The sequence below is a fragment of the Pipra filicauda genome, unplaced genomic scaffold, assembly GCF_003945595.2.
Source record: "Pipra filicauda isolate LSUMZ 115617 unplaced genomic scaffold, ASM394559v2 scaffold396_size653610_pilon, whole genome shotgun sequence".
NCBI classification, from domain to species: domain Eukaryota; kingdom Metazoa; phylum Chordata; class Aves; order Passeriformes; family Pipridae; genus Pipra; species Pipra filicauda.
This window is the reverse complement of record NW_024104527.1, coordinates 113,913-140,444: the sequence shown is the minus strand read 5'-3', so window position 1 is coordinate 140,444 and position 26,532 is coordinate 113,913. Positions and strand designations below refer to the sequence as shown.

The 26,532-nt window shown below is 54.9% G+C and overlaps 1 protein-coding gene across 8 annotated transcripts in view; it reads right to left on the bottom strand.

Moving 5' to 3' along the window:
• LOC113995101 (myomegalin-like) overlaps positions 1-23,053 on the bottom strand; it is a 35,223-nt gene extending 12,170 nt beyond the window's left edge. For 3 of the 8 annotated variants that reach the window (XM_039385105.1, XM_027734850.2, XM_039385106.1), the window contains exons 1-14: positions 11,623-12,969; positions 8,020-8,139; positions 6,323-6,442; positions 5,963-6,055; positions 5,630-5,845; positions 4,942-5,100; positions 4,466-4,579; positions 3,874-4,011; positions 3,396-3,575; positions 2,953-3,147; positions 2,462-2,605; positions 1,369-1,447; positions 741-829; positions 441-557 (exon numbers count right to left, since the gene is read on the bottom strand). In XM_039385105.1, the coding sequence (XP_039241039.1) occupies positions 441-557; positions 741-829; positions 1,369-1,447; positions 2,462-2,605; positions 2,953-3,147; positions 3,396-3,575; positions 3,874-4,011; positions 4,466-4,579; positions 4,942-5,100; positions 5,630-5,845; positions 5,963-6,055; positions 6,323-6,442; positions 8,020-8,139; positions 11,623-12,771 (2,913 nt within the window). In that variant the 5' untranslated portion in view covers positions 12,772-12,969. Of the gene's footprint in view, positions 1-440; positions 558-740; positions 830-1,368; positions 1,448-2,461; positions 2,606-2,952; positions 3,148-3,395; positions 3,576-3,873; positions 4,012-4,465; positions 4,580-4,941; positions 5,101-5,629; positions 5,846-5,962; positions 6,056-6,322; positions 6,443-8,019; positions 8,140-11,622; positions 12,970-14,134; positions 14,253-14,520; positions 14,676-14,749; positions 14,874-15,495; positions 15,573-15,999; positions 16,111-16,559; positions 16,739-16,927; positions 16,984-21,614; positions 21,911-22,956 lie in introns of those variants that run through there. The other 5 variants (XM_039385107.1, XM_027734856.2, XM_027734848.2 and 2 more) reach the window with 3 other exon arrangements.
• Between the last annotated feature and the right edge of the window lie 3,479 nt (positions 23,054-26,532).

The following is a 26,532-nucleotide window of genomic DNA, read 5'->3' as shown; positions in this document are numbered from 1 at the left end:
GAAAATCAACAAGCAGCAGGAGAGCTCAGTGAAGAAGGGATCAATAACAAAGACAGCTGGACCTTCATAAACCTCCCTGGAATGCAACTGCCAAAAGTTTCAAATGTTTGGAAAGATCCAGGTCTCCTAAGAAAAAAAATACCAGAGCACCCAGAGTGGATTAGGCACAGACCACAGCCTGCAGCAAGAACTGAGAAGGGACACCATGCACTCTGATTAAAGGGCTCTCAAAGGAGGGTGTTTGGTACACAAGGAGCAAAAAGCCAAATGACAACACTCCGGGGGTTTGTGGCCTTTACCTTCTGGCCAAAGTACCACAGAGAGCTTTAGGCAAACCATCCACAGCCAGCCAGCCATGCTGTTCTGAGGATGTGGGGAAAGAAGAGACTCCTCTGCAGCCTCTGCAGGTGGAACTGATCCACCACAGCACAGTATCTCACCTTGATGAGGTCCTCTTTGATCTGGATGGTTCTGGTCAGGGACTCTATATCCGAGGCCTGCACCTGCAGCTCTTCCTCCTGCGTGGCCACGACAGACTGCAGAGCAGTGAGCTCCCGCTACAGAGGGAAGAGAAGCCCGTGAGAGACTTCAGAGAGCCAACATCCCCCTGCAAGCTACTGCCCCATTTCTCTCACTGGGGGTATCCTCACAATAGTGGGGTCCAAAACCTCAAGTGAGAGGCAGCCCAAAGGTCTCCTGCAAGCAAGGGAGATCAAGCACAGGCTTCATCATAAGCTCACCCTGCTTTCCCTCTCTTTCTTCGCCATTAGCTCCAGCTCCTCTTTGGCATTAACGAGATCCTTCTCCAGCTCTGCTGCCGACATTGTAACTGCAAAGACAGCTTGGTTGCAGGGATACTGCATGCCAGTTCAAACCCCAGTATGATGACACAGAATCCCTCTTTGGAAAGACAGGGTCCCAATGCTTGTGCTCCCCATTGTCCCTTAGTAAATATCCTTCTTCTCTGCTTAATATTTGAACAGCAGCCCAAAGCAACAGCAACATCCCAGGCCTGCTGTTCTACCCCAGACAAATTTCAGGTGTCCTGGTCCCAAGGCAAAATCCAAACCCTGGTCCCAGGCGAAACCCAAACTTGTCTCAGCTCAGCCTGAAACAAAGTCAAAACCTTTCCACTGGACAGCATCAGATCTTGAATAGAAGCACCTCACCTCAAATCCAACACCAGCCTCTTTTTCCCTACTCCCACCCTCAGACATCACCTTAAAGAGAGGTACAGCTTTATTTCGCAATATTCACCCTTGTTCGAAGCTCTTTACTCTTTCACAGTTTCATGTGACCACGTTTTCCCCACAGCAGAAAGCCCCGGTCATGTTTGGGGACCTCAAAAGAAGTTGTCACCACACTCACCTCCCTCAGCCCCACAGCTGCTGTCCCCCTGTGAGGGTCTGGCAATGGCTGTAGCTCCAGAAGCTATTTCCAGTATTTCCTGAAAACACAAAAGCCTCCAGGTTTGTATCTTTATGGGGAATGTGCAGCTTCCCCAGAGCTCCAGGATTGCAGCAAAGCTGCTGGTTGCTCTTTTGACACCTCTGAAATGTGAGAAACCAATGAAGGGGATCTCGCCAGGCAGCAGGGAGAAGTGAATTGCACCCAGAAGCCGTGTGTGGGCAACAGGGCACTGGCCTTGCTTTATGTGGCACTGGAGTTTGCTGGCAGTGTCTTCATAGTAAGGATTAAGCAGGTTTCATGCAACTGCAGCAACCCGTCCTTCAACTGAGACTCTACAAAGACCTACATTTCCGTCTAAGATGTGGCCCAGAAGGACCATGCAGGAAAGAAAACACAGAGCTTGGCCCATATACACATCCCTGGAAGTCTGTAGAGCTCACTGATCCTGGGAATAGAAACCTGTTTACAGCTGCTTAAAAGCATTCAACATGTCAGCTCACCAATAAACCACTGACAGCTGCTCAAGTAGGAGCGTGGCATATGTAGCCTCGGAGTTGTGTTCAGCCTCAAAGGGGGTTTTAGCAAAGTTGCTTTAAAAATACCAACTCCAATTGTGGAAGAGACAGCAAACAGCCAGCAGGCTCTGCCAAGAATTAGTGCGACCTAAAATTAGCTCTCTTGTCCCCTCCAGAATGTGACAATGTCAGGGAGGAGATTACAATACAGCAAAGCAGTCCAGCCCAAGGAAGGACTGGGTCAATGCTGAAAGGTCAGAGGGTGGATGTCTTTCATACTTTTATGTGCCCTGTGGACCCAAATGCTGCCTGATCAAAACAAAAAGAGACACTGACATAGGCTGGTGAAATCAAGATCAGAACATCCAGGCAGCATTTCTACCCCTCAGTTTCATCTCTTCCTCCTATAGGAAGTCTCTTCCCTAATCCCACTTTCATTTCTATCATTCTCTGTGGTACTCCTCTCTCTCCCATTTTTCTGTGGCAAACAGTTCTCTCTGGAGCCCTGAGGCCACAGGCAGTCGCATGATTCTTACTTGCATGGGCTGCTTGTGCTGCTTCAACAGCCTGGCACCAGCCAAGTGGGTCCCAAAAGGCTCCTTCCCCAACACATGCTGGCGCAGCAGTTGCAGCTCGCAGCTCCTTTCAGCCAAAGCCTGTGCCATCTTCTCAGCAGCCACCTGGTTGAGGGGGAAAAATAGGGGAAGGAAGGGCCATGACCAGGAGTAGGATCCCTGTCCCTCTTCTTCTTCAGAGACTAAGGGAAACCATCTCAATATTTCTCTCTCACTTGAGACTCAAAGTGCTCTGCAAACCAGCCTGGCAGCTACTGCTCCTGGCCACTCACAGCCACTCCAGTGCAGCCTCCCACCCTACTCACCAGACAGCCTCAGCGAGGCTCGGCCTCTTTATCTACAGAGGAACAAGCTCCTTGATTTCTCTCATCCCATCTGGGAGCTTCTCTTTGCTTAACAAGAGGCAGAGCCACCCACCCCAGCCTCCCACTGTGGCCCTGCACACAACTCACTCTGCTCTGCTGCTCTTTGGTGCTCATGGCCTGCAGCAGCTCCCGGATTTCGGCATCGTGCTCCATGGTCTGACGGTTTCGGTCACTGAGGAGATCCTGCAGCATCTTCTCCTTGTGCTGGAGACGCAAGCACAGCTCCTCTGCTACCTCACTCTGCCCTGGGCCCAGCTTGCACAGCAGAGTTGCTGTAAGCTCCTGACAAGGGGGAGAAAGGGAGAGACATTGCTACCATCCAACTGAAAGTTCCTCGAGGACAAACAGCTCTTCTGCCTGAGTGTAGCTGAGAGAGCAGTGTCTCAGCAGGCACAGGTATGTACAGGTGCCAAAAGCAGACAGCTTCCAAAGCACTGTGCACAGCTGCAGGTGAGGCAGGCAGCCAGCAGGCTCCGGTCTGGGACCACTCTCTCTACCAACAAACTCAGGAAGCCAAGCTAAGGCCTTACCTCCACCTCCTTATTCCTGTCATGCAGGCAGGTTTGCAGCTGCTGGATGATCCCTTCCTGCTCCTTCTGCCTGCTGCAAGATTTGGCATCAATCTCCTCCTTGAGCCAGCGGAGGTTCTGACAGGTTGCTGAGACCTGCTCCAGTTCCAGGGTTTTGGCTTTCAGGAGGCTCTCCAGGCTCTGAGGACCACAACAGAAGCAGCTCAATCAGGGACACAGACTTAATCCTGAATTAAGCAGAACTGGAAATACCGGTCTCAACTGCTAAAAGAGTCACACAGATTCACCCATCTGCTCCTGGTGCCTTCTACACCCAGAAACAGGAGTGACCCAGGAATGTGCCCCGCACACAGGGCCAGAGGAAGGCCAACACCTGCTGATGCTCTCCCCAGCAACAACCAGAGCATTCCCAGGAAGGTCTGTCTAGCAGCACCCCACAGCCAGGCTGGACTCTGCACACCCAGGAACAAGCACTCACATGAATGGTGGCCTCGTTGCTGGAGAGGACACTGCGCAGTCTTTCCAGGTCACTTCCACGCTCCCGTATTGAGAGACGGAGCTGTTGCAGCTCTTGCTCCTTCTTCTCCAGGGCACAGAACTTCTCGTCTACTGCTCGCTATGTGAGAGGGGGGGATTGCTTAGAATGGGGCAGTAGGGCTCTGAAGCCACCACTCCCCGTGTGGGTGTGAGATCCTGGATCCAAATCTCACTGAATTTTTTATATGGGTCGGAACCAGCTCACTGTGTGTGTGTGCATGTGGGGAAGGGCTGGGCCTAGACCTGCAGGAACACGGTAAGGCCTGCACATAAGGCCTGTGCTGAGGGCACATGGCAAAGCCAGAAGGCAAGGCCTGCTGCCCATGCAGAGCACATGGCAGAGCTGAAGGCCCCGCTCTGGGCAGTTTACAGCTTAATCCGGAATGCAAGAGTGGGGGACCTCGGCTCTTCCTTCCCAGAGGGCTCCTCTGGAAAGCTGAGCCATGAAGAGCATGTAGAAGATATGGTCACCCCTGGGGCCCAAAGGGTGAGCCTCAGGGACAACCAAGACATCGCCTACAATACGTGCTCACCTCCAGAGCAGCATCCCTGTCGCTGACTCGCTGCTGCAGCTTCTCCAACATGGCATTCATGGCTGCAGGGCTCTTTTCCAAGCTTCGCTGGCATTGCAGAAGCTCCCTTGATTCCTAGAGATCACACACACACAGTAAAACTGTCAGTATAGAAACACCCCTGAGGGAAGCACAGGAGAATCAGAGATAATCATCTCCTTACTCTATGCTTACTTTACTCTCCACATCAAAGGGACATCCAGCAGCTGGGACTGGCTTACTAGCACCTGCCAGGGCTCACCAGGCATTGCTGTGGGCTGAGGCACTTGGATACCTGTGCTTTATTCCTCATCTAGGGAGCCCAAAAGCCTCTCTTTCCTTCCCTTCTTTAAAGGGCATGCATGAAAGCTACAGACAGACTTTTGCATGGCAAAGTACCAAAGGAAGAGCAGAGAACCCAATTGATTATGCTCAACTCTAATCTTTCTGCATCTCACCTGCAGAAGCTGCTCCTTGTGAGCCAGCTGCTGACTCAAACGCTGCACTCTCTGCTCCTGGGCCTGCAGCTCACGGCATTTCTCCCACTCCACAGTCTGGAGCTGCTGAGCCTTGTCCTGCAGCTCTGCCTGCAGCTGTAGTACCACAGCACACAGCTCCTGAGAGGAAAAAGCACATATCTTGGAATTCAGTCCTCAACACACCCATAAACAGCAGGCCAGTTTGAGAAAGCCAAGCGCAGCAAGGACTGTGAGCACAGCCAAAAATCTCTCGCAACACTACAACTTTCACATCTCCAAACACACTTCTATGTCATGAAGTTTATATTTATCTCATTTTACAGGGTACATATCCATCTAAACCCCTTGCTCTGGCCACAGGCAGAGCTTTAGTCAATCACAGCTAAGCCGCACAACAGGGAACATTAACTTCGTAACATTGCGAAAAGAGATGGGACATTTGCACCAGCCAAAGACATACAAGTGACAACATATACACTTATCAAGCGCCTTTACTGATTCTAAATCCTCAGATATGAGGTAAGAAAGCTAGAGAGTTCTCCCTCCCACATGTAACAAGGGGTTAGGCGAGTGTGCCCAGACCGGCTTAGGCAGAAATGATGAATAGAGTGGGAGTATTGACTACATCAGTGCTTCTTAAGTTATTTAAACCCAGGCTAAGTCATACCTGGTTGTGTTTCCTGGTTGCCTCTTTCTGCTGCTCTTCCTCATGCACCGTGGTCTCCAGGAGCTGGGTGGCTCTCCTGGCTTCAGCCAGTTGATGCTCTTTCTGGCGCTGAGCTCTCTTCAGTTTTTGCACTTCCAGCTTGGTGCAGAAAAGCGTGTTCTGAAGATCGAGCGGTGACATTTGCTGCTCCTGGGATGACAGTGGGCTCTCGGACACCTGGCAAAAAAACAGGGGCCAGAGAAAGTCAAAAGATACTCTTCACATGAGGGATTTAAGAATCAGGATCCCTGCAGAATGAAACCTGATGTGTTTTGGGGCTTTCCGGGGACATACCTGCAACTGCCCCAGACGGCTTCTGTGTAACATGTCCCGCAGCTTGGCCATGGTCTCGTTCTGCCCTTCGATGATACGGTACAGCTCTTCTGTCTATGAGTCAGAGCACAGGAAACCCAGTCATGGGCTAACGAAGCACGAACTCTCCCACCCCAAGGAGATTAGGTTAACCCTAACCCTAACCCTCCGGCCTGGATTACGACACACGTTAGCATCACATGAAAGAGCTTTGCAAGAAATAATTTACTGAGATCCAGGGTGCCAAGCACCGGCTTAAGCATTTCTTTTCAGCCACTGCCTACAGGGCCAGCACGCTGCCCTCTTTCAGCGAGCACCACCTTTCCCACCCAAAAATATTACCTTATTCTCTTTGCTCTTCAGGGCCTCATTCAGACTCTGGATTGTACGATCTTGCCTCTGTGATGTTTCTTGGACAGACTTTAATTCGAAATTCAATTCATTCAGCTTTTCCTGTAACAACTGAAGACAGAAATAGCTTGGGTTTGTTTGATCCTGCCTAATACTCTCTATAAACACCCTTAAGACTCCCTCCACTCCTTACTCCATACAGCCCTGGTGTTGACCAGATCAAGGTAAACGTGGCTCCCTCTAGAGTTTGTAAACACTGCTGGAGGTGGGAGGAGACCAGTGAGTAAACACAAAGCCCTCAGTGCCTCCACAGGACTTAATCCAGTGGTTCTGGTGCCTCCAAAGCAGCCCTCACCTGCAGGGTGGAGGTTTCAGGCTTAGGTTCACATATCATACTGCGTCCCACATACCTCAGCAGAGTCTTGCTCAGGCTGCCCAGCAGCCTTCCCAATTTCTATCATTTATTTCTCTTCCCATGAAAGAAAAAGAGGCTGCTTCAGCCCAAAAACCTCCCAAAAATCTGAAAGAAAAATATTAACGTGAAGAAGCTACACATTCACTGATCAAATCAGTGGTTTATTTAGCATCAAGTTCTGGCTTCAGCACAACAGAGCCTAGCCAGTTGTGCCAACCAGGGTGCCAACAGCACGGCTGCGAAGCAAAGGGGAACCTCTCACTAAATTACTGGTTTACAACCTGAGAAACTCTTGCCTTTAACATTCTCACACTAAGGACACTGCCACCCACTCCCGACAGTTTCAGGACAGTTTGCTGCTTTCACCACAACGTTCAGGACACAGAACACGTGCAGTTACACAAGTGCTTGTTAACATTTCTAAACATGCTGCCTGTTGGCATTCTTAATGTTGGATGATACCCCTCCTGTAACAACTTACTCAAGCCTCAGTAAGCACCAAGGTGGTGCTGTCACATAATTGCGTCTTGTTGCTCATTAGTTTACACACCTGTCCTGTTATCTCTTCTCTAGGAGACACTCCCCTTAAACTGTTTAAACACAACTACATTTACTGGGCCTTGGGTCTCTATTTCCGATCGACCTCTGAGGTCCAGGCAGCTCCAACACCTTATGGTTGTCCCCACATTTAAATAAATATCCCAATCAGATTTTTTTTTCCCATTTTCCCAGTGGGTATAATTTACCTTAGAGTTCAAGAGCATAATTACGAAGATATACCCCTCCCAACGTGTTAAAGTTGATGTGCCTCAAGAGAACTCAGATACATGTTTCTTTCAAAAGGAAGTATTTAAATTGATATGAAAACAGGACCCCCTCTGTGCTGATCTCCCTTACTGCTTGAAAAAAAAAGGCAGCCTTCACCCCTTCTCTCCTGCATCAGGCTCAGCCCATGCAAATTCAAGAGGTAGGGAAATAACCCTGTGCATCTCTGCTTCATCAGTTCCTGGAAGGCTCACCAGGCAAGTGGAAAGTTCTTTCAAAACAATGATTTGCAAAAATAAATATGGAAAATCTACACAGCTCAGCTACAGAAAAAAAAGTAAATGATTTTAAGCTGGCAGACAAGCACTGAAAATCACACATCAGCACACATCCTTGCTGGAAGGGAGGTGCAGGTGGCTGCCTCCAGCCAGGCTAGGAGGCACCCTCCCTCCAGTGCCAACCACACCAGACTCACTAGGCACTGAATGTGCTGCTCATGAAGAAATACCTTGTTGGCAGCTTCAGACTGCTGGATTTTGCCCTGCAGCTCTGCAGCATGCAGATCGGACACGTGCTCCCCTGCTGCAGGGTCACCTGGAGCTGGCTGCTGATGTTCATCCTGCAAATTCTGAAAATGAAAAAATAATTTAAAAATGAAAGAATGGCTCAACTCTTGCACTGGCTTCTTCTATTCAGCTGTCAGCCCTCATACACCTTGCAGCAAGGGGTTAAGCATGCCCCCTTGTGCTTTTCCAGCTGTCTGTGATACATTCTCCTGCCTGTGTCTCCCTTCACCTGGGAGGCAGGCTGGCACCTGGCAGCTCTCTGCTTGACCTGCCAGAAGTGCCCTGCTGCCTTGAGGCTGTGGTTGGGCTCCCTGTCTCTCCTCACTCCTGTACCAGGAACCCAGCAGCTTGTTTGGCTCTGACCACTGCAGGCGGATGATGGATCTCAACCCCACACCCAAGCCACATCCCTGAAACCTCCTCTCCTTCCCATGTGCCCTGTTGGTTTAAAAAAGCTTCAAAACCAGCACCAAACTGGTTTCCATGCTCTGCCAAGCTTCTGTGTCTTCATCAAGCCCACAACCTTCAATCCTCCCCACCAGTTCCCCTCCTGCCATGATTAGCAGTCACACACACACCCCGGCTGTGAACCCCCTCCACTCTGGACTCTCCTTCACAGCTCCACATGCTCCAGCATCCACACCGTGTACAATTCCCTACAGCTCCTCAAGCAAATTCAGTGCCACAGCTGAGATTTTTTTTTTCATGACACATACCCATTTATTTGGAATGTAAACAGCCTACTTTGTGATGCATGGCCTGCCAGACCCGGCTGGCTGAGCACACACTAATCCCTTGTCATCCCTCCTTACTATTTCTCTGCCTCCCGCCCGGTGAGTTAACTCCTTAGGGCAGCACTCAATGGCAGCCTCCCTTCCCAGCCCTCACAGGACTCCTTCGGTATTCCTGAATATCATCGGTGACATGACATGACTGTACTGGTGCCTGGTGTAAGTGGAAGCCCTGGCAAGCACAGGTTTGCAGTGTAGAGGCCATGGCAACCTGGCAGGGCTTTTTGGAGCACGCACAAAGCAGCACCAGCTCCAGGCAGTGCAGCACAACGAGAGCAGTCAGCTCTGATTAGCCCTGCCAGGGTGAATCCTCATCTTCAGCAGCCACAGCAATGTGCCGTCTCTGGGAAAGCCAGGCAGCACAGGGAAGCTCCCCCAGGTCTCTGCACTGCTCCTCCCACACAGGAGCTTCCATACAGAAACACTGCTTCCCTTTACCCTGATGTTAAGATTTTAGTGAAAACTTAAAGACAGTCATGGAAAAGTAATTTCAAATTTTCCCAGCCAGAAGGCTCTGGATCAGACAGGGAGAGATGCCAGATTGTGTCACACAGCCCCTATTTTGAAATAAGGTTGATGAAAAGAAAACAGAGAGGAAAAAAAGGAAAGCACACATTTCCTCACAATTTGCACATTTGGAAAAAAAAAAGGCGGCAGAAAGCCTGCAAAGAGCTAAGAGCAGAGAGGGCAAAGGGAGAAAGACAGAGCCAGCTCCAGAGTCCAAAGTTCCAAAGCCCAAGCTGCTTCCCTCTGTAGCCATGTCAGGAGCAGAGCTCCCCAGCAGCATCTTACTAACAAGCACCACAGCCGCAGCAATGCCAGCACACGCTGACCCAGACAGAACACTTCTTTAAAAAGTAATAATCACGGCATTATCCAAGCCTGCCAAGCTCAGATCTGCCCAGAACAGCGGGTAGGGGAGTGGCTGGCAGCAGGGCACTGCCTCCCTCGCTGCCAGCACGGCACCGCGGGCAGCTGCGGGAGCGTCTGACAAAGGCGCCGTTTGGTGGCACTTTCCTGGGGCTGTCGTGGGGAAAGGAAGGAATTGCTGGTTCAAGAAAACGCCCAAGAAGACAGTACCTACAAGGTCACACGCCCCACACCAGACTGCTCAGTAAAGTTAAAGAACTGCAGTTTCCCATAGAAAGAACTGTGGTCCTATATGTCCTGGATACTCCTTTTGCATTTATGCACAGGAATCGCTGGACAGCAGAACCCGACTTTTAGAAAGAGCATCGCTTTTACAAAGAGAAAGAAAAACAATTTGTACAAGAATTTTTGAGCCTACTAGCTGCATCTGCCTTCCCATTTTTGCTGTTAAAGCCATCCGAAGGATTAAGCCCTTGCCCCTTCAGCTAGAATCTGTGCCGAAGACCTGCTGCTGTCACGGCCAGAAACAGGCAGTAAAAAATCCTGCAGGATGAATTCCTGGCAAGGATAGTCAGATGGCAGAGGCCGGAGAAACTCCTCAAATGCAGTTCCCAGACGAGGATGGGCATGTGTGACACAAAGCCAAGCTGTAAACACGACACGTTGACTCTGCCACGTTCTCTGTTCAGAGAAAGCCCATTTATACGCTGCTAACACATCCCATGCAGTGAAAATCAGCAGCATCGATGCCCTGGTTCACATCCTCAGCCCCTGGCTGCCAGCGCGATGCCTTTGTGCTGCAGATGAAAATTAGCGTTCCTACATTCCTCTCTACATCGTTTCTGGAGCAGGCTTTTATGGAAAAGCACATAGCTCGCGGGAACGCCCGAGCAGATGGGGCAGCAAGCAGCGCCCGGCTAAATAGGAAGCGCAATTCAGCACTGCCACAGTTGCCATAGTAATAAACGACCACTTTTCTAATCCCCCGGGCTACCTACAGCATTAGGCAGCACTAAGGCTGCTAATGGGCATGCAATTAGGCTGACATGGATATTCCTGAATTGAAGGTGACGGAGGCCTTCTATTCATTAAGGAAAGTGGTAAAGAAGTTACAAGTTCAGCTTTTTGACCGCACACTAATGCAGATTTCATTAAAGCCAGCAAAACGAAGGCAACCTGGAGCTAGGATTGCTGCGAAGGCAGATAACAGCAACCCAAAAGCAGGAGCTTTTGTCGCCTCTCAGCAACACCTACCGTTAATTGATGAATCTTTTCAAAGGATCAGAAAATAAACCAATTATCTGGAATACCAACCCTAAAGTCATCCTCTGGCACAAATCCACCTGCAAGGAAAACACCTGTCCCTCAGGGCACGCACCACTGATGCCTGGGCGGATCTGCAAGTCAGGCAGGTCGGAGGCCTGACCTGCAGAGGCAGGGCTGAAGGCAGGCGTTCCTCACACTCAGCCATTACTCAGGCACAAAGAAAACACATCTGCTGGAAAACACATGCCCAGAAGCCTAAAACATTCCCTTTGGTTGCGGATAAAAGGGACACCGACTTCTCCAAGAGAAAGCTGAAGTGAAGTTGGTGCTTTCTCAGCAGGAGAATGACAAAGAGCTTAGACCCATCTAGCAGGCTGCATTGTCAGGGAGGACTGACGGGGAGGAGGGAGGTTAATTTCCCAGAACACAGGGAGGAAACAGGCGACAGGAGAATGACAGAGAAGCAGCACACCTAAAAAGGACCGAGCTGCCTATTCTTAGCCCTGTTTCAGCGACACGTGGCTATCTGTATTATCTCAGCACAGAAGAATCCCCAGTGGACTCAGCGTCAGACCACGAGGACGCTGCTCAATGGAACGGCGGCACCATGACCTCTACCTGTACCCGCAGCGGCATATAATCCTCACAGAGGTCATCCCACAGCTCCTGCAGTTCAGAAATCTCCAGGGAGAGACCCAAAGGAGCTCTGGAAAACAATTTTCTGTCTGTGTTCAGGACGGCAGAACCAGCACACGCTAAGCCAGCAGAAGCACTGCCATCTGCCAAGTCACGGCTGAGCTTGGGGTGGGGCAAGCTGGACTTCACAGGAATAGGTAGCCGGCTGCCTCGGGGGCTCTGAAGGGGTTTGTAGTCCAAAGTCTTGATCAAATTGAGGGCCAACTCCAGCCTGTTCCCACTCAGTGAAGAGTTTGGGGTCATGCGGTCATCTGAGAAATCATCACATTTCCCATTCCCTTTCACCCCCTTATCTGCATCTTCCTCCTTCTGCTGCGGAGGGCTCGCCTCCACGGTGGTGTCCAGGGACTCAACAGAGGATGCAGGTGTGCCTTCCTCCATGCTCTCCCCATCTACAGCCACTCTGGAGCTGGTGGACTCGGCCGCATCACACACAGACGACTCCTCGTTGCCCATGCTGGCTGACCACCGGCTGGACAGCCCGCAAGAGATGCTCCTGGCCACCTTTCGTGGCACTTTGCAAATGGCTTCATAGTCGGCGTCGGCCACCCGCAGGGCGGCACAGCCCCGGCAGCGCCGCGGGCGGCTCCCGGCTCCCTCCGAGCCGTGGCAGCTGTGCAGCTCCAGGCTGTGCTCCTCCTGATCCGTCCAGTACTCAAACCCAGAATAAGCGAAGTCCTCCTGCAGCAGGGCAGCATACCGTGCATCAGGCAGGCTAGAAAGGTCCACAGTCCCATCCCCAGCCCTGTCTTCCGCGCTGGATTCGTCGTTGTTCCTGCGGTACATGCTGGCGATGCAGAACTTGAGGCGGTCCTTCTCCAGCAGCAGCTTCTGCAGGCGCTCGATGGAGAGCGCTTCGATGCGGGCGATGACCGTGTCGAACCTGTAGATGCGGTCCAGCATGAAGGCACACTTGCTGCAGGCGAACTCGGACCTGCCATCCCGGCACAGCTCCCTGCCCAGGACGTGGGAGAGCAGCACCTGGAGGTTCAGCTTGGCCGCCGTGTGGAAGATCCATCGCCGCTGGTTGCCGCACAGCTCCCGCGCGCAGATCCGGCAGGTTTCCTTCATCCTCCCTCCCTCCCGACCCCACCCGAACCTGCTCCTGGGGGCTCCCACCAGATCTTCCCGAGCTCAGCGCATCTCAATCCCTGAGCCCACCGGCACGTCTCACGGACGGCACCGATCCCCCCTTTTAGGGTAGGGTGAGACGCCGGGACTCTTGATGCTACAGCAACATCCCACCCTACACCGCCTCCTTCACATCTTCACAGCCACACCTGGGCTGCCCCCCCTCCTGGTGTCCCCCCGATGCTGCCCCCTCTCCTCACAGCTCGCCCTCCCGCGATGCTGCCCCCTCTCTCCTCACAGCCCCCGTCCCCGGGGCTGCCCCTCACCCCGGGCTGCCCCCGCCCCGCCGCCCCCCGGCCCCTCGCCCCCAGCCCGGAGGATGCTCCTGCCACGGCGGCGCCCGGCTTCTGGATCAGGTTTCAAGATGGCGGCGGGGGACAGCCCCTCCGGGCATGCGCGGCAGCCGCGGTGCCTACCGGGATGTGTAGGCGCCACGCCCATATTGCGTATGCGCAGTGGCAGCCTGCGCCGCGCCCGGGCACACGGGCAGCGCCGGCATCGCGACAGTGACAGCGACTGCGACAGTGCAGGGGTACAATCTCAGGACCAGTGCCAGCCCCCAGCCCCAGTGCCATCCTCCCCCTCCCCTTCCTACTAGCGCTTGGCTCCACTACAGGTGCCTGTCGCAGTGCCAGGTCCCCACCCCAGTGCCTTTGCCACGTCTCAATGCCAGTGGCAGTGACGGTGCCTGTCCCAGTGCCAGATCCCCACCCCAGTGCCAGCACCACGTCCCACTCCCAGTGCCCAGCCCCAGGAGGCAGTGCCAGGTGGGCATGTCCCCACAGCACAAGGCCACCACCAGCACCTGCACAGCACCCCGTGCCACCCAGTGGGCACACACCAGGGTTCCCGGTGGGACCACCGTGTGGTGGCCCCCGGCTGCTGGGGACAGCACTGTGCCAGCAAGATGTGGCATGGCCAGAGCTGTGGGGCTGCCAGGAACATACTGCTCTGATCTCTCACAGCCCCAGAATCCTGCCTGGCATGGTGCCGGGCCGTTGGGGGTATTTTAAGACCCAGGATTTAAATGGCAGACAGGCATAGGCAGCACCGACACCCACAAAAGGACTGCACAGGCTGGTAGCCTCTCCCCTGAAAGCACGCACCGTGTCTTCCTGGACCCCCTGCTTGCTCCAGCTCCATGGCAGAGCTGTGCATCACCCAATGCTGCCAGGCTGGATGTGGCACAGCCCTGGCCACAGCCCCAGAAGAGGACAGGGATGACAACAGCCAGCCGAGCCCTGGGCAAGTGTGCTTCTCCCTGGGGTGCCGGGCTGGGGTCTCCCCACCTTTGCCCACCTACCTGCTCCTCCACGACCTGGGGTTCCTCCAGGCGCTGCTGCAGGTCCCTCTTCTCTGCTGACAGCATTTCCACAAGCTGGTTGCTGGCAGCCAGCTCTCGGGTCAGTTCTTCAATCCTCCTGAGAGGGAGGGAAGGGCAGGGGATGCTCAGGGACTGGGATGGCCCCAGGATGGCACTGGGAACAGCTGGCGGGGGTCAGTCTCTGGGGCAAAGCAAAGAAGCCTCAGGGCTGCTCCCCCTTCCCCACAGCCCAGCTCTCTCCCTGAGGGTGACCTTTCCACCACACCAGATTCCTGCAGCCTTTCAGTCATGCACAGCACAAGCCCCTTGGTAGTTCCCAAGCACCAGCACATGCTGGCAGCAGAGGGGACATCTTGGGTACCTACCTTTGGGCCATGGTGCTGCAGCCATCATCACTCCTGTCCTCCTCCTTTGTCCTTGCAGCTTCCTTCAGCTTCCCTGTCAGCTCCCGGCATCTTTCCGCCTCAGCTCTGGCCAGTGCCGTGGCCTGCTCGGCCTCGCTCCGTGCCAGCCTGGCCTCCTGCACGGCAGCAGGGTGAGCACCCAGGCTCCAGCCCCCAGCTCCTCCCAGGCTCCCACCATCCCTGGACTCACCTCCTGCAGGAGCTGGATCTTGTTCTCCAGGAGCTCATAGACGTGCTCCGACTCCCGCTGACGCTCCTCATACTGCTGCCGGAGCGCGGCCTGGCTACGGGTCGTCTGGTTCTCTGCAGCCACCCTGCCAGGCACAGCACAGCATGGCACGGCATGGTATGGTACGGCATCTCACGTGACATGGCACGGCTTGGCACAGTATGGCACAGCATGGCCTCCATTTGCAAAAGCCCCCACCCCAAACCAGCTAGGCTGGGCGATCTGCACCACCCCAGGTGTGCCCAGCCCAGTCCCCTCCATGCCGTGGATGCTATTTCTGCAGGATCCCCATGAAGGACATGCTGTAAACCCCCGGCACTGCTGCTCTGGGGACACGGCTGTACTGGCAGCACCAGGTCATACTCAGACTCTGACTCATCAAAGCACTCCTCACACAATCCCAGAACCAGGGGCTCCCCGGCTGGTTGCTGTGCCCCTGCACCCCCACCCATCGGTGCCCCACTGTGAGACACCCATGCCATGGCCCCTGGGCACGTCGCTGCCCTCCCCCACCAAACAGGTGCTGTCTTTTATTTTTGGCTGGCATGGAGGGTGTAAGAGGAGCCCTGTGGGTGCCCAGCCCCATTGCAAACCCCTCCAGCCCCACGGCAGGCCCCTCACTGTTCACTGCAGGCAGGGTGCAGCTAGACAACCCCCCCGGGCATCATGTCTGCTCCAGGGTGAGGGGGTGGGCCAGCCCCACTCACCATGTGTTGTCCAAGGCTGCTTGTTTCTCCTGCAGCTCCCGCTTCAGGCTCTCCACCTCCACCTTCAGCTCAATGTTCTAAGGAGAGGGAAGGAGGTGCGTAGGATGCCCCCATGCTTGCATGAACCCCCAGCCCCACTGCCCACGGGGATGCATCAGAAGCGGCACGGGAAACCCCCACCCCACCACAGGGCTTTGGGTGCTCCTGGCACGGGTGATATTTTACCCTGCTGGTGTTGGGATGGGGTGTACCCACACCATCTGTCTGCCCCCAGACTGGCACTGCCACCCACCCCGGGCACCCCATCAGACTGGGGATATCCTCCCCAACTATTTCCCCACTCCTGTCAAAGGAAGAAAGGGGCAAACTCCACCACAGCAGCTCCTCCAGCCCCAGTGCCTGATGCCCTCCCCCCGGCTGCACTCCGCTGACCCTATTCCCTCCCGGAAAAGAGAGGGCACTGGGAGGGAAACCCCCTCATCCCTGTCCCCAACAGGCGCTCACCCGCCGGTAGACATCGTCCCGGCTGTCCTCGCCCTTCTGCTGGACGCGCTCCTCCAGAAAGTAGATGCGCAGTTTGAGGCTGAAATTCTCCTTCTTGAGGTCGTTGAGGTGCTGGGACAGTGTGCGGTACCCGTTAGCCATGGCCGGCGCTCCATGGGGCGGGCATCCCGGCACCCCTCACATGGCGCCGCCGGGGACACAGCCCAGGGTCCCTGCCCGCCCGCAGCTCCCGTCGCTGGCCCCGCTGCTCTCCCTTCCCTCTTTTTTTTTCGCCTCCCAGAGCTATTTGAGGAATCGCTGGAGCGGGGACAGCGAGTGGTGAAACCCGAGCCCCGGAGGCCCCCACGCGCCACAGCCGGGAGGGCGGTGAGGGGGAACGTGGCGCCCGGGGGGGCTGAGCCCCCTCTCCCCCTGCCACCACCACCTGCCCCGCGTCCCCCTCCTGCGCTCCACACCCCACTGGTGTGCCCAGGGGATCCGGCACGTATCCTACAAGCACCCGACAGTGCTGGAAGGGTCCTGGCAGTGTCACGGAGGTTCCTGGCACCCCACGGTCTCACCTGCTCAAAGTCCCGCAGGGTCTGTGTCTGGGCGAGGGGACCCATCTCCAGATCCCGGAGGAGACACGTTTGCACCAAGGAACCAGGCTGGGGCTGAGCATTCAGGGGGCCACGGGACCCCCCTGGCTCAGCTGGCACAGGGTCCTCGTCAGCTTCACCCCATGACTCGTCTTGGGAAGCTGGGAGGGAGTGAAGGCGAGCAGCGCTCAGATGAGCAAAGTGGCTGCTCCACACACTGCCTGCCTCCGGGATGTCACCAGGAGAGACACGGGGATGCCTCGGGGACCAGAGAGCCACTGGCTCATCCCCCTTGGCAGGGCACGGGAACAGGGCATGCAGGGTACCAGGAGACTGTGGGGATGCCTTACCCTCCATGCAGCTGGCTCCAGGGAGCACGGCTGGCACGTCGCTGTTGCAGGGATCCCTGCAGAGAGGAGTGCACGGCCATGTGACACACGGTACGGGGGTCCTGCCTCTGGGACCCCCCACGTACCACCCAGCATTGTGCCAGAGGGGCCAGGGAGGGCACACGGGTGTCCGTGTACACGTGGGGGTGCACGTGTGTGTTCCCACCGGGACCAGCCGGGCAGCAGCTCTAAGTGCAAAGACACGAGGCCCTGGGGGCTGTGCAGATGGCCATGTCCCCTTAACAGCACTTTAACTCCATTAGCAGCCCTGGCAGGGACATCTGAGCCCCTGCAGCAGCCCCCCATGGCCCCTGGGAGGGGGTCTGGGTGCATGAGGCAGGGCTGGCCCTGGCTGCTCTCCGAGGGGCCCTGTGCCTCCGTGCTATCACGGCTTACCAGCTCCCCACTGCAGAAGCAATCGGGTTTATTTTCAGCTGAGAAGTGTGAGTCACTTCATGATTTAAAAGAAAGAAGAAAAACAAAACCCCAACAAATAAAAAAACTTGGTTTTTTTGTCTTTTAGAGAAATCTGAGTATTTATTTTCTAATCTCATCTCATGGTGGGGTCCCATGAGCAGGGAGGTGGGCAATTGCCCCAGCACCAGGGTGGGCACAGTGCTCTGCCCTCATGCATTAGGCTGAGCCCCAAGAGCCAGGCAGAGCCAGCACATTCCAGTGGCACAAGCCATGGTAGGGGCCCTGGAACCACATCCTCCAAGCCTTGCACACCACACCAGCACCCTGCGGGAGGGAACACAGCACTGCCAGCCTGGGAGGGAGCAGGGGAGATAGACATGGGGTGCCATGGCCCCTGCAACAACAAACTGTCACAGAGGGAAACTGAGGCATGATGGCTTTAAACACACAAGTACTTGTCAGGCATGGCCCTGCACCTTGCCAGGCACTATAACCAGCATGATACCCAGAGGCACAGCACTAGGGGTACCAAAGGTGTGGTACCTGGAGGCACAGCACCCAGAGGTGCAGTGCCCAGAAGCCCCAAGGTAAAATAACCATAAGTATGATGCCTGAGGAGACCTGATACCTAGAGGCATCCAAATTTCAGTAACCAGAAGTGTGATGCGCGAGGAAACCTGATACCCAGAGGAACAACATCCCAAGGAGGCACGACCTCTGGTGGCATGACTCCCCAGGAGGAGAGATACTCAGGGGTACGATACCCAGAGGTGAAAATCCCAGGAGCCATGATACCCAGACTTGAGATGCACAAGGATCCACAACACTCAAGGAAGCACTGTACCCAGTGGAAGATATCCCAAGATATGATAACCCTGGAGGCAAAATACCCAAAAAGGCACATAATATCCAAGGAGGCATGACACCCAGAAGTGTAATACCCAGGGACACAACAATCAAGGATGGATGACAGCCAAACACCTGATGCCCAAGGAGACATAATAACCAGAGGCACAATACCCATGAAAACATAGTACTGTACCCACGGAGGTGCAAATCCCAGGGATGCCATGGGATAATGACCAAGGAGCCAGGAAAGGGCTAAGGGTTACTATCTACAGCCTACACTCTGTAGCCGCCACATTATCTTTGTGGATGGAAATCTGCACAGCTGACATCAAGAAAGAATGACTTGGCCAAAGGAGGAGGTCCTGCTTTGGCTCTGACAAACTGCACAGAATGGAACAAAACTGTATGACTGGAACTTTGAAGGAAACTAAAAAAAAGTAAACTTTTCCTGATTAAGGATTATTTAAACAATAAAATGCACGCCACTGCAAATGCTAATAAGCTTAATGAAGTACATGCTGCCACATATATGACTGTTACCCAACTATCTGCTTAGATCATGCTATATGTAACATAGGAGGAGGGGGCTAAGATTGGGCTGTATATAAGGAAGGTGAAAATTTCACTTAGTTAGAAAGGAGACTCAAAAGTACCTTAGAGACAGTCAACAGGCTACTCTCCTCTCCCTTGTCCCAAGTTATGGATGCCTTTTTTCTGTATACTATTATTATTACCTGGGTTAACACAAGCATGCACCATCCTAAGAGGGAACAGAATGGGCCCAAAAATGTTGGAAAAACAAGAATAAAGCAACTATTTGGGCAGTATTGGTGCCTCACTAATCTTACATGCAAAAGAAAAGCAAGGAGTCCCCTCTCCCCCAAAAAATGACAGATGTAGAACATGTTGCTTTGAAATCAGAAAATGAGGAAGTTAAAATGCTATTGGCCACAGCTGAAAATAGGGAAAGGCAGATGCAGAAACAGTTAGAGGAAGAAAAGGAGAAAAAGACACAAAAATTGGAAGAAAAGGTAGAGATGATGCTTATGCAGGCTGGCAATCACCTGACATCATACAGATTAGAAAACTGATTGTATCCCCTGAGGAATGGGATGAAAACATATGGGGTGACCCCAATGACAGAAAACTGGAGAAAGATGATTCTTTGTCTCCTTCAAATCCCCTGAGTATGAAGCGAGATGCATTATGGAAACACAAAAAACAGCTGAACCTTGGGAAGAGTGGGAAACCATACCCAAGAAACAATCCCATTCAATTTGATTCAGGTGGAGAATTTGTAAAAGCGCTGTGGCCATGAGGCAGGTGGAATCCTATCAATGCATACATAATAATGGCCCACACCTGATTCCAAGTGGGCCTCCTCAACTATTAATAACGTTTCTAATAGATAAAGGAACACGAATTCCAATATTAACACAGCAGGAGACAGAGAAGCTGGACAAGGAGTCAAAATCACTGGAGTGAATGGAGCAAGTGCTACGTGCCAAACTGCCAAGGTTAATTTGTGGCTCCCAGGCGATAAGAACATGTCCTCTCCTCACTTTGCAGTAAAAGATCACAATGAAAACATTTTGGGTTGCAAACCTGGCAGCTGCTGCACAGCAGTGTTTGGTCCTTCCCTTCAACCCTGACCCTAAAAGAAATCCAGAGAGTACAGAGCATTCCCTCTGCACAGTGCCTGCCCTCCCTGATGCAAAAGCTACTAGTAGACCACAATAACAAATTTTTCTGCAACATGGACGGAACTTCTGAAGTAACAGCTGATATAGAAAGACAACAAGTCATCTCCAGAGCCCACTCCCCATATAATTCACCCATTTGGCTAGTCCAAAAACTGGACTGGAGATGGCAACTAACTATTGATTACCAATGCATTGACAGTTTGGGAAGAGATATTATCAATGCCAATACCGAGCCTTTAACCACTGCTGTGCCAAATCAATGCATTGGTAACTCAAATTCATGGAGCGTCCCACTCATGGATGGCAACTCTAGATGTAAAAGATATGGTTTTATGGTTCCACTCCGGGAACACAACAAGGGTTGATTCACCTTCACATGGAAGGAAGTGCAGCATATTTTTAGTAGGTTGCCCTATTGATATAAACACTCTCCCACTATTGCTCATAATGCCCTGGTAAAAGTCTTAGGCACAATCTCTGTCTATCTGAAGGTTAGGATATATCAGTATATGCAGGATATCATCATGAAATCATCCCAGATTGGCCTGGTTTGGAAGGGACCTTAAAGACTACCTAGTTCCAAATCTCCTGCCATGGGCAGAAACACCTTCCACTAGACCAGGTTGCTCAGGGTCCCACCCAGTCTGGCCATGAACACTTCTAGGGATGAGGTATCCACAGCTTCTCTGGGCAATCTGTGCCCACAGAATGGGGGTTCAGTGAACATGGTTCCCATTGTAATCTGTGGCAAAAGAGGGCAAAAGAGCCAGAGAGAACACCAGACTTTATCTACCACTCTTTCAATGACACTGGAATGAGATATTGCAGTCTTGAGAAGGGCTCGCTGTCCCCGGTGCGGGCAGTAACACAACAGGAACAGATAAGGAAAGAACAGAGTGAGAACATTTGGGGGAATACCCAACTGACTGATACCTGGCCAGCCTGTGCTTAGACTGGGACCATGGCAATGGTACTAACAACCCAAAAATAACCTTATGCCTGGGAAACAAAATATTACTCCTCAGGGCCACCCTGAGGCGGGTCGGCCTGGTGCCACATGGGCTCTGGGGTGAACAAGCAGAGCACCCGCTTTCCCGCAGCCCGGCTGCCCTGCCAGCACCCCACACAGCAAGAGTGGCCACCGGGGTGCTGGGCCAGCAGGAGCCCCAGGCTCTGCCATGGCCATGGCTGGCTGGGCTGAGTGGGGGCTCCCCCCTCCCTCTCCCTGTGCCCAACACTGGGAATTTGTTTGCTGTGAAGGGGAGGCCACCACAGTGCTGCTGGGACTGCAGGAGGACAAGAGCCCTTTCATGCTGGTCATGCCACCCTGGAGCACGGAGCAGAGCCACCGGCACGGTGCAGAGCGAGGGAGGCACAGCCTCAGGGCCTCCCGCTCACCAGACAGCACTGCCCACCCCCATGGACCTTCAAGCCCTGCCACGAAGGGTGCCACGGGGCCCTGACTCAGAGCACCCACTGACTCACAGCATCTCCATGGCATCACACCAGGGCCACTTGCTGGCACTGGCACCCCAAGGGCACCATCGGGGAGAGGGGAGAACACAAAGATAGCAGCCAGAGCCCCCCATGGCACGTGGGCTGTGGGAGGGTGGCCGCTGCCCCACAGGAAAGCATCCCCAAAATGCCTGGCACCACTGAGCACACCAACAGCAACTCACCTCCCAGCTACTGGATCACCCCGCAGGCAGACAGATGGACAGAAGGACGATTGGAGGGATGGATGGCAGGCCCCAGCCCCGTGCTCAGCCACAGACACTGTGGGTGCCAGTGGCTCTAGGCTGGCAGAGGGGCTGTGGCAAAGGCCAGGCAAGGCCAGGCCGAATGTGGCAGCTCAGACTCCGAGCACGGCACATCCCAGCTCGCTGCTGACTCGTTGGCACAAATGTCTCAGTGGGGGCGGAGAGCCGCCACGGGGAGGGAGGATAGAGCGGGGGACAGCCGGCCACGAACGCTGTGGCTGCCCGGGTGTGCGTGCACAGCACACGGCACGGCCACCCACCGACCGCCTGCGCACAGGGCACGGCAACAAGGTCTCCATTGAGCACAACGGGAAAGGGGGAGCCGGGGGCCGGCGCTACCCACACTCCTGGAGAGGCCGGCTCCCGGCGCACCGCAGGCGTGGCAGCCGGCACAGCTCCCAAGGCCCAGCAGCCCTGGCTAGGTGCCGGCACAAACGGTCTGGCCAGCGGCTCTCAGGGTGGAACTGGGGATGGGCAGAGCCGGGGAATAGAAAGGAAGATGAAAGCGGGGCTGGGGAGATGGAGCAACCAAGCTCCCTGCACTGGCACCCTGAACCATAGCCCTTCCTTCAGGGCCAGGCTTGGCTCAGCACCTCCCAGCAAAGCCCATCTGCCCCACAGGGTTTTCCTCTGCCCGAGGAAAACCCAGTGTTGGTGCAGGTACAAGCCCAGGGTCCCACAGGACCCTACAGCTCCTGCCTTCTCACCTAGCACGCACATATTGCCCTGACACCCACAGGTCCCCACGGCACAGGGCAGCAAACGCCAGTGTGCCGCCAATGCTAGACGAGGGACCCCTGTCCCTTTCACGCACAGCAGTGGCTCCCTCAAAACCCTCACTGGGGTGCCCAGCAGCGCTCCTGGGCTTGCCCAGTGCAGGGCCGAGTGAGCCACCAGCCTGGGGTCCCAAAGCCCTGTCACCAGCACCAGCCCTCAGGACCACAGCAACAGGCAGGGACACCCACGGCCCAAGGGAATGGGGCTTGGGATAGGGGGTTCGCGCCCCGCACATCCCCGAAGGAACACACCCGCATCCCCCGCATCCCAGCCGCATCCCGGCAACACTGCTGCCGGGGGTTACCTGGGCCTCAACCTGCCGTGGCATCACCACAGCCCTGCCGTGGGCACACGCAGCCCCCACGGGTGTCCCAGGCACAGGCAGCCCCCCCGCGTGCCCGGGACACACGGACATCCCGACCCGCATCACCCACGGACACGCGCACCCGCGGATGACACCCGCACGCACGGACACGCTCCTCACCTCCGCCGCGGGGCTCGCATCCTGCCCCGCCGGGCTCCGCCGCGCCGGGCCGGGCAGCACCGGGCCGGGCAGCACCGGGCCGGGCAGCACCGGGCCGGGCAGCACCGGTGGCACCGGGCCGAGCCGCCGGGTCTCCGCAGGCACCGCCGAGCCGCCCCAGCGTGCGCCGGGGAGGCGGCTCTGCGGCACCGGCCGGCTCCGCCCGCCGCTGAATCCCCTCCTCCACCTCCCTGCTTCCATCCTTCATCCATCCTTTCCTGTCTCTCTCTGACCCCGCATCCTTCCTTCCCTCCCTCTATCCGTCCCTCTGCCCCCCCCATATGTCCTTCCTCGCTCCATCTCCTCCCTCTCCCTCCCTCCGCCCTCTCCCTGGTCCCTCCATCCCCCCTTCGTCTCCTCAGTTCCCCAATCCAGCCATCCTGTACCGGCTGACACATCCGCCCCCACCCCAACCCTCCACTCCGGCCAGTCCCTCTGGACTGAGCCCCAATTCTTCCTCACACTTCAGTCCCCCAGAAACAATTCATGATTTCCAAATCCCCAATCCTTCTTCCAACCTCACAGTCTACCCAAAAGACACCTAATTAACCAAGATCCCCCATGGCACCCCCAACCATCCATCCTGTCACCCCAGTTATCCCCCAGTCCTCCTTGTCATCCCCTTCCTTGGATGCCTCCATCCCAGACCTGACACCCCCAAATCCCCTTTGCCACTCCCAGACCCCCATAAACCTCCCTCACCATTCCAGCCCCACAACATCCTCACTTGCTTTCTAATGACTTCCCAGTTCTCCACTGGGACATCTCTGTATCCCTTTATCCCCCTTGACCCCACCATCATAAACCCCCTTGAACATCCACCATTGCATCTCATCCCACCATAACATCCCTCATCTCCCCCACCCCTTCCCTTTGCTCTCCTTTGCCACTCCCCATCCCAACTCCAATAACCTCAATCCCCTTTGACCCCCCCTAATTAATTTCCCTGCTTGTCATTCCAATACCAGTTCTGCCCCTGCCCTCTCCCTCATTGCTTGGCCCCATCCCCTTCTGTCCTGCACCCCCATATCCCCTTCCCCAGCTATCCCCCATGGCCCTCCCACCTGCTGCCAAGCAGAGCCCACCCACGATCCTGATGTGAGATGATGACCAAGGACCCAGGCAAGGGCTAGGGGTTACTATCCATGGCCTACACTGTGCACCCCCTGTGTTACCTGTGTGGATGGAATAGGTGCACAGATGATGCCAATAAAGGATGAGCTGACTGAAGGAGGAGGTCCTGTGGAGACGGGATGGTCCTGCATTGGCTCTGATGAACAGAACAAAGTCATACAACCAGCAATGTAAAGGACACCGTGGCCAAAAAAGTACTTTTTTTTTTCTGATTAAGGGTAATTTAAATATTAAAATACACTTCCTGCATATGCTGATAAGCTTAGTGAAGTACATGCTACCACTTGTATGACTGTATTACTCAACTCTTAACTTAGATCATGCTCTACATAACAGTGGAGTAGGGCAAGAAGATTGGGCTGTATATAAGCAGGGTAGAAATATTACCTGGTTAGGAGAAAGACCCAAAAATGCCTTGGAGACAGCGATGGGCTACTCTCCTCTCTCTCCTCCCAACTTCTTGGTAAGTTTCTGTGTACAATTGTTATTATCATTACCCTGGTTAACACAACATTATTGTTACAGTAAGAGCTCTATTGCAACTGGTGAGTTTTTCAATGCCAATTCCATATCTGTATTTCTGCTGCTTCAATAAACTGCAGTACTTATGAATCTGTGATCACAAAGGCTCTTATGGAATGTAACCAGACCTGTGGTGTTGAATTAACATGTGAACAATATGTTGAATAATATGTGAATCTGCGCTTGTGGAAGTTCCTGTTGAACACGACCTATAGTGCCAAATTGATTTTACTCAGAAATTAAGCCCAGCTGTCTCCGGCCCGTCTGATCTCTGAGGACCAGCTGGAACACAAGTGGTTTTATTTTCTGCCAAATTTCTTACTCTTTACACCTGGTACTAATGGGGTCAGCAGAAGGGTGCCATCCCCCCATAAACTCCACACTTCAGCGCGGTCATGCCTCATCAGCCACCACAGCCCATGTCCCCCAGGGCACCCATCCTGCTGGCCCTGCCAGCTTTGAGTCCCCTCCAGCTGGCTCCCTTGTAGGGCAGGGTGTGAGGGACATGGCTGCCAGCACCGCCACGCTGCCAGCACCCCCCGTGTCCCAGCAGGCCCCCGGCAAGGGCTGGGGTGCTGTAGGGCTGTGCCTCTGGACGTGCAACCCAGGAGAGGGCACCAACAGCCCGGGAAAAGCCGGCAAATACGATCCCAGCGGCAGCAGTGGCTTGGCTTATGCGTGGCCTCCGCACAAGCAATGCCACAGGCGTGGGAGAGGAGCCTCGGAGGCGCTGGGCAAGCCCAGACAGTGGCGGCACGGGGAGCAGGGCGCCGGGATGCCGGGTCGGCGGGCACCCTGAGCAAGGTCCTAACGGTTAAAACGGAGCCGAGGGTTGCGGGGCCGCGGGCCGTGTTCAGGTCCCGCGGTGTGGGCGCCCCAAGCACGTAAGGCTGTGAGAGGGAGCCCCATCCTGGCTGCCGGCTCCCACTGCTCTGTGCTGGGGGCTGTTTTGGGACCGTGCTGCAGATTTCAGCAGCCGCTGCCCTTGACCGCCTCTCTCCCCCTGTGTTGGCTGCCCTGGACTTTCCCCACTCTGGCGTCACGGTTGTTCCCTGGCTGTGGCTGCAGTGTGCATAGTGCTGTGTATGGGTAGTGCCAGGCCCTACATGTCTCCAGGGTGTACATAGCACTGGGCTCCCCCACCTCAGCTGTGCTGCCTGTGGTGAGGGCAGTTATCCCATCCCGGCCACCTCCTGTCTGCCCATCTCTCGGGCTTTGCAGGGTTTAACAGCCTCTGGGGCCACCCAGGTCTCACACAGGGCAGTTTGGTCCAGACCTGCTGCCTGCAGCATGAAGAGCCTGGGGAAGGGCTCAGTCTCCTCAGGACCCAGCTTGCGAGCACTGTGTCCGTTCTGCCCACTCCCACTGTATGGAAAGTGCTGGAAGAAAGGCCTAGCTCCCCATGGGAAGGACCTGGGGTGTGTCTGGTCCAAGTGCCCTGTGAAAGTTTGGCCCCATGGGCAAGGGGACACCCTCTATCCCTCACCATCCAGCATGCTGGGCAGTGCCTGGTCCCATGGTGTCCCCTCACAATCGTGTCCCCAGAGTCAGCACTTCCCACTGCAAGGTCACTGGACACAGCCACGCAGCTCTTGCCCCATGGAGGGCGTTTTCTGGGTGGCTCCCGTGCACCCCACGTCATTGGGAGCCAGTGGCCAGGGCCCTGTGCCCCCAGCCCCTTATCGGGGCATTGCTCAAGAGCGAGTGCAACGTTGGGGATGGACAAGGGCCATGGCACTGCCTCACCTCTGGGCTGCGGAGTCTGGGGAACCCCATTCCTGGGTGAGCTGGGAAGGGCATGGCCGGGCTCACCATGGGCTGGAGTCAGGCTGCTTCCTTGCCAGCGGCACCCCCAGCTTGTGGGGAAGCGACCTGCACCAT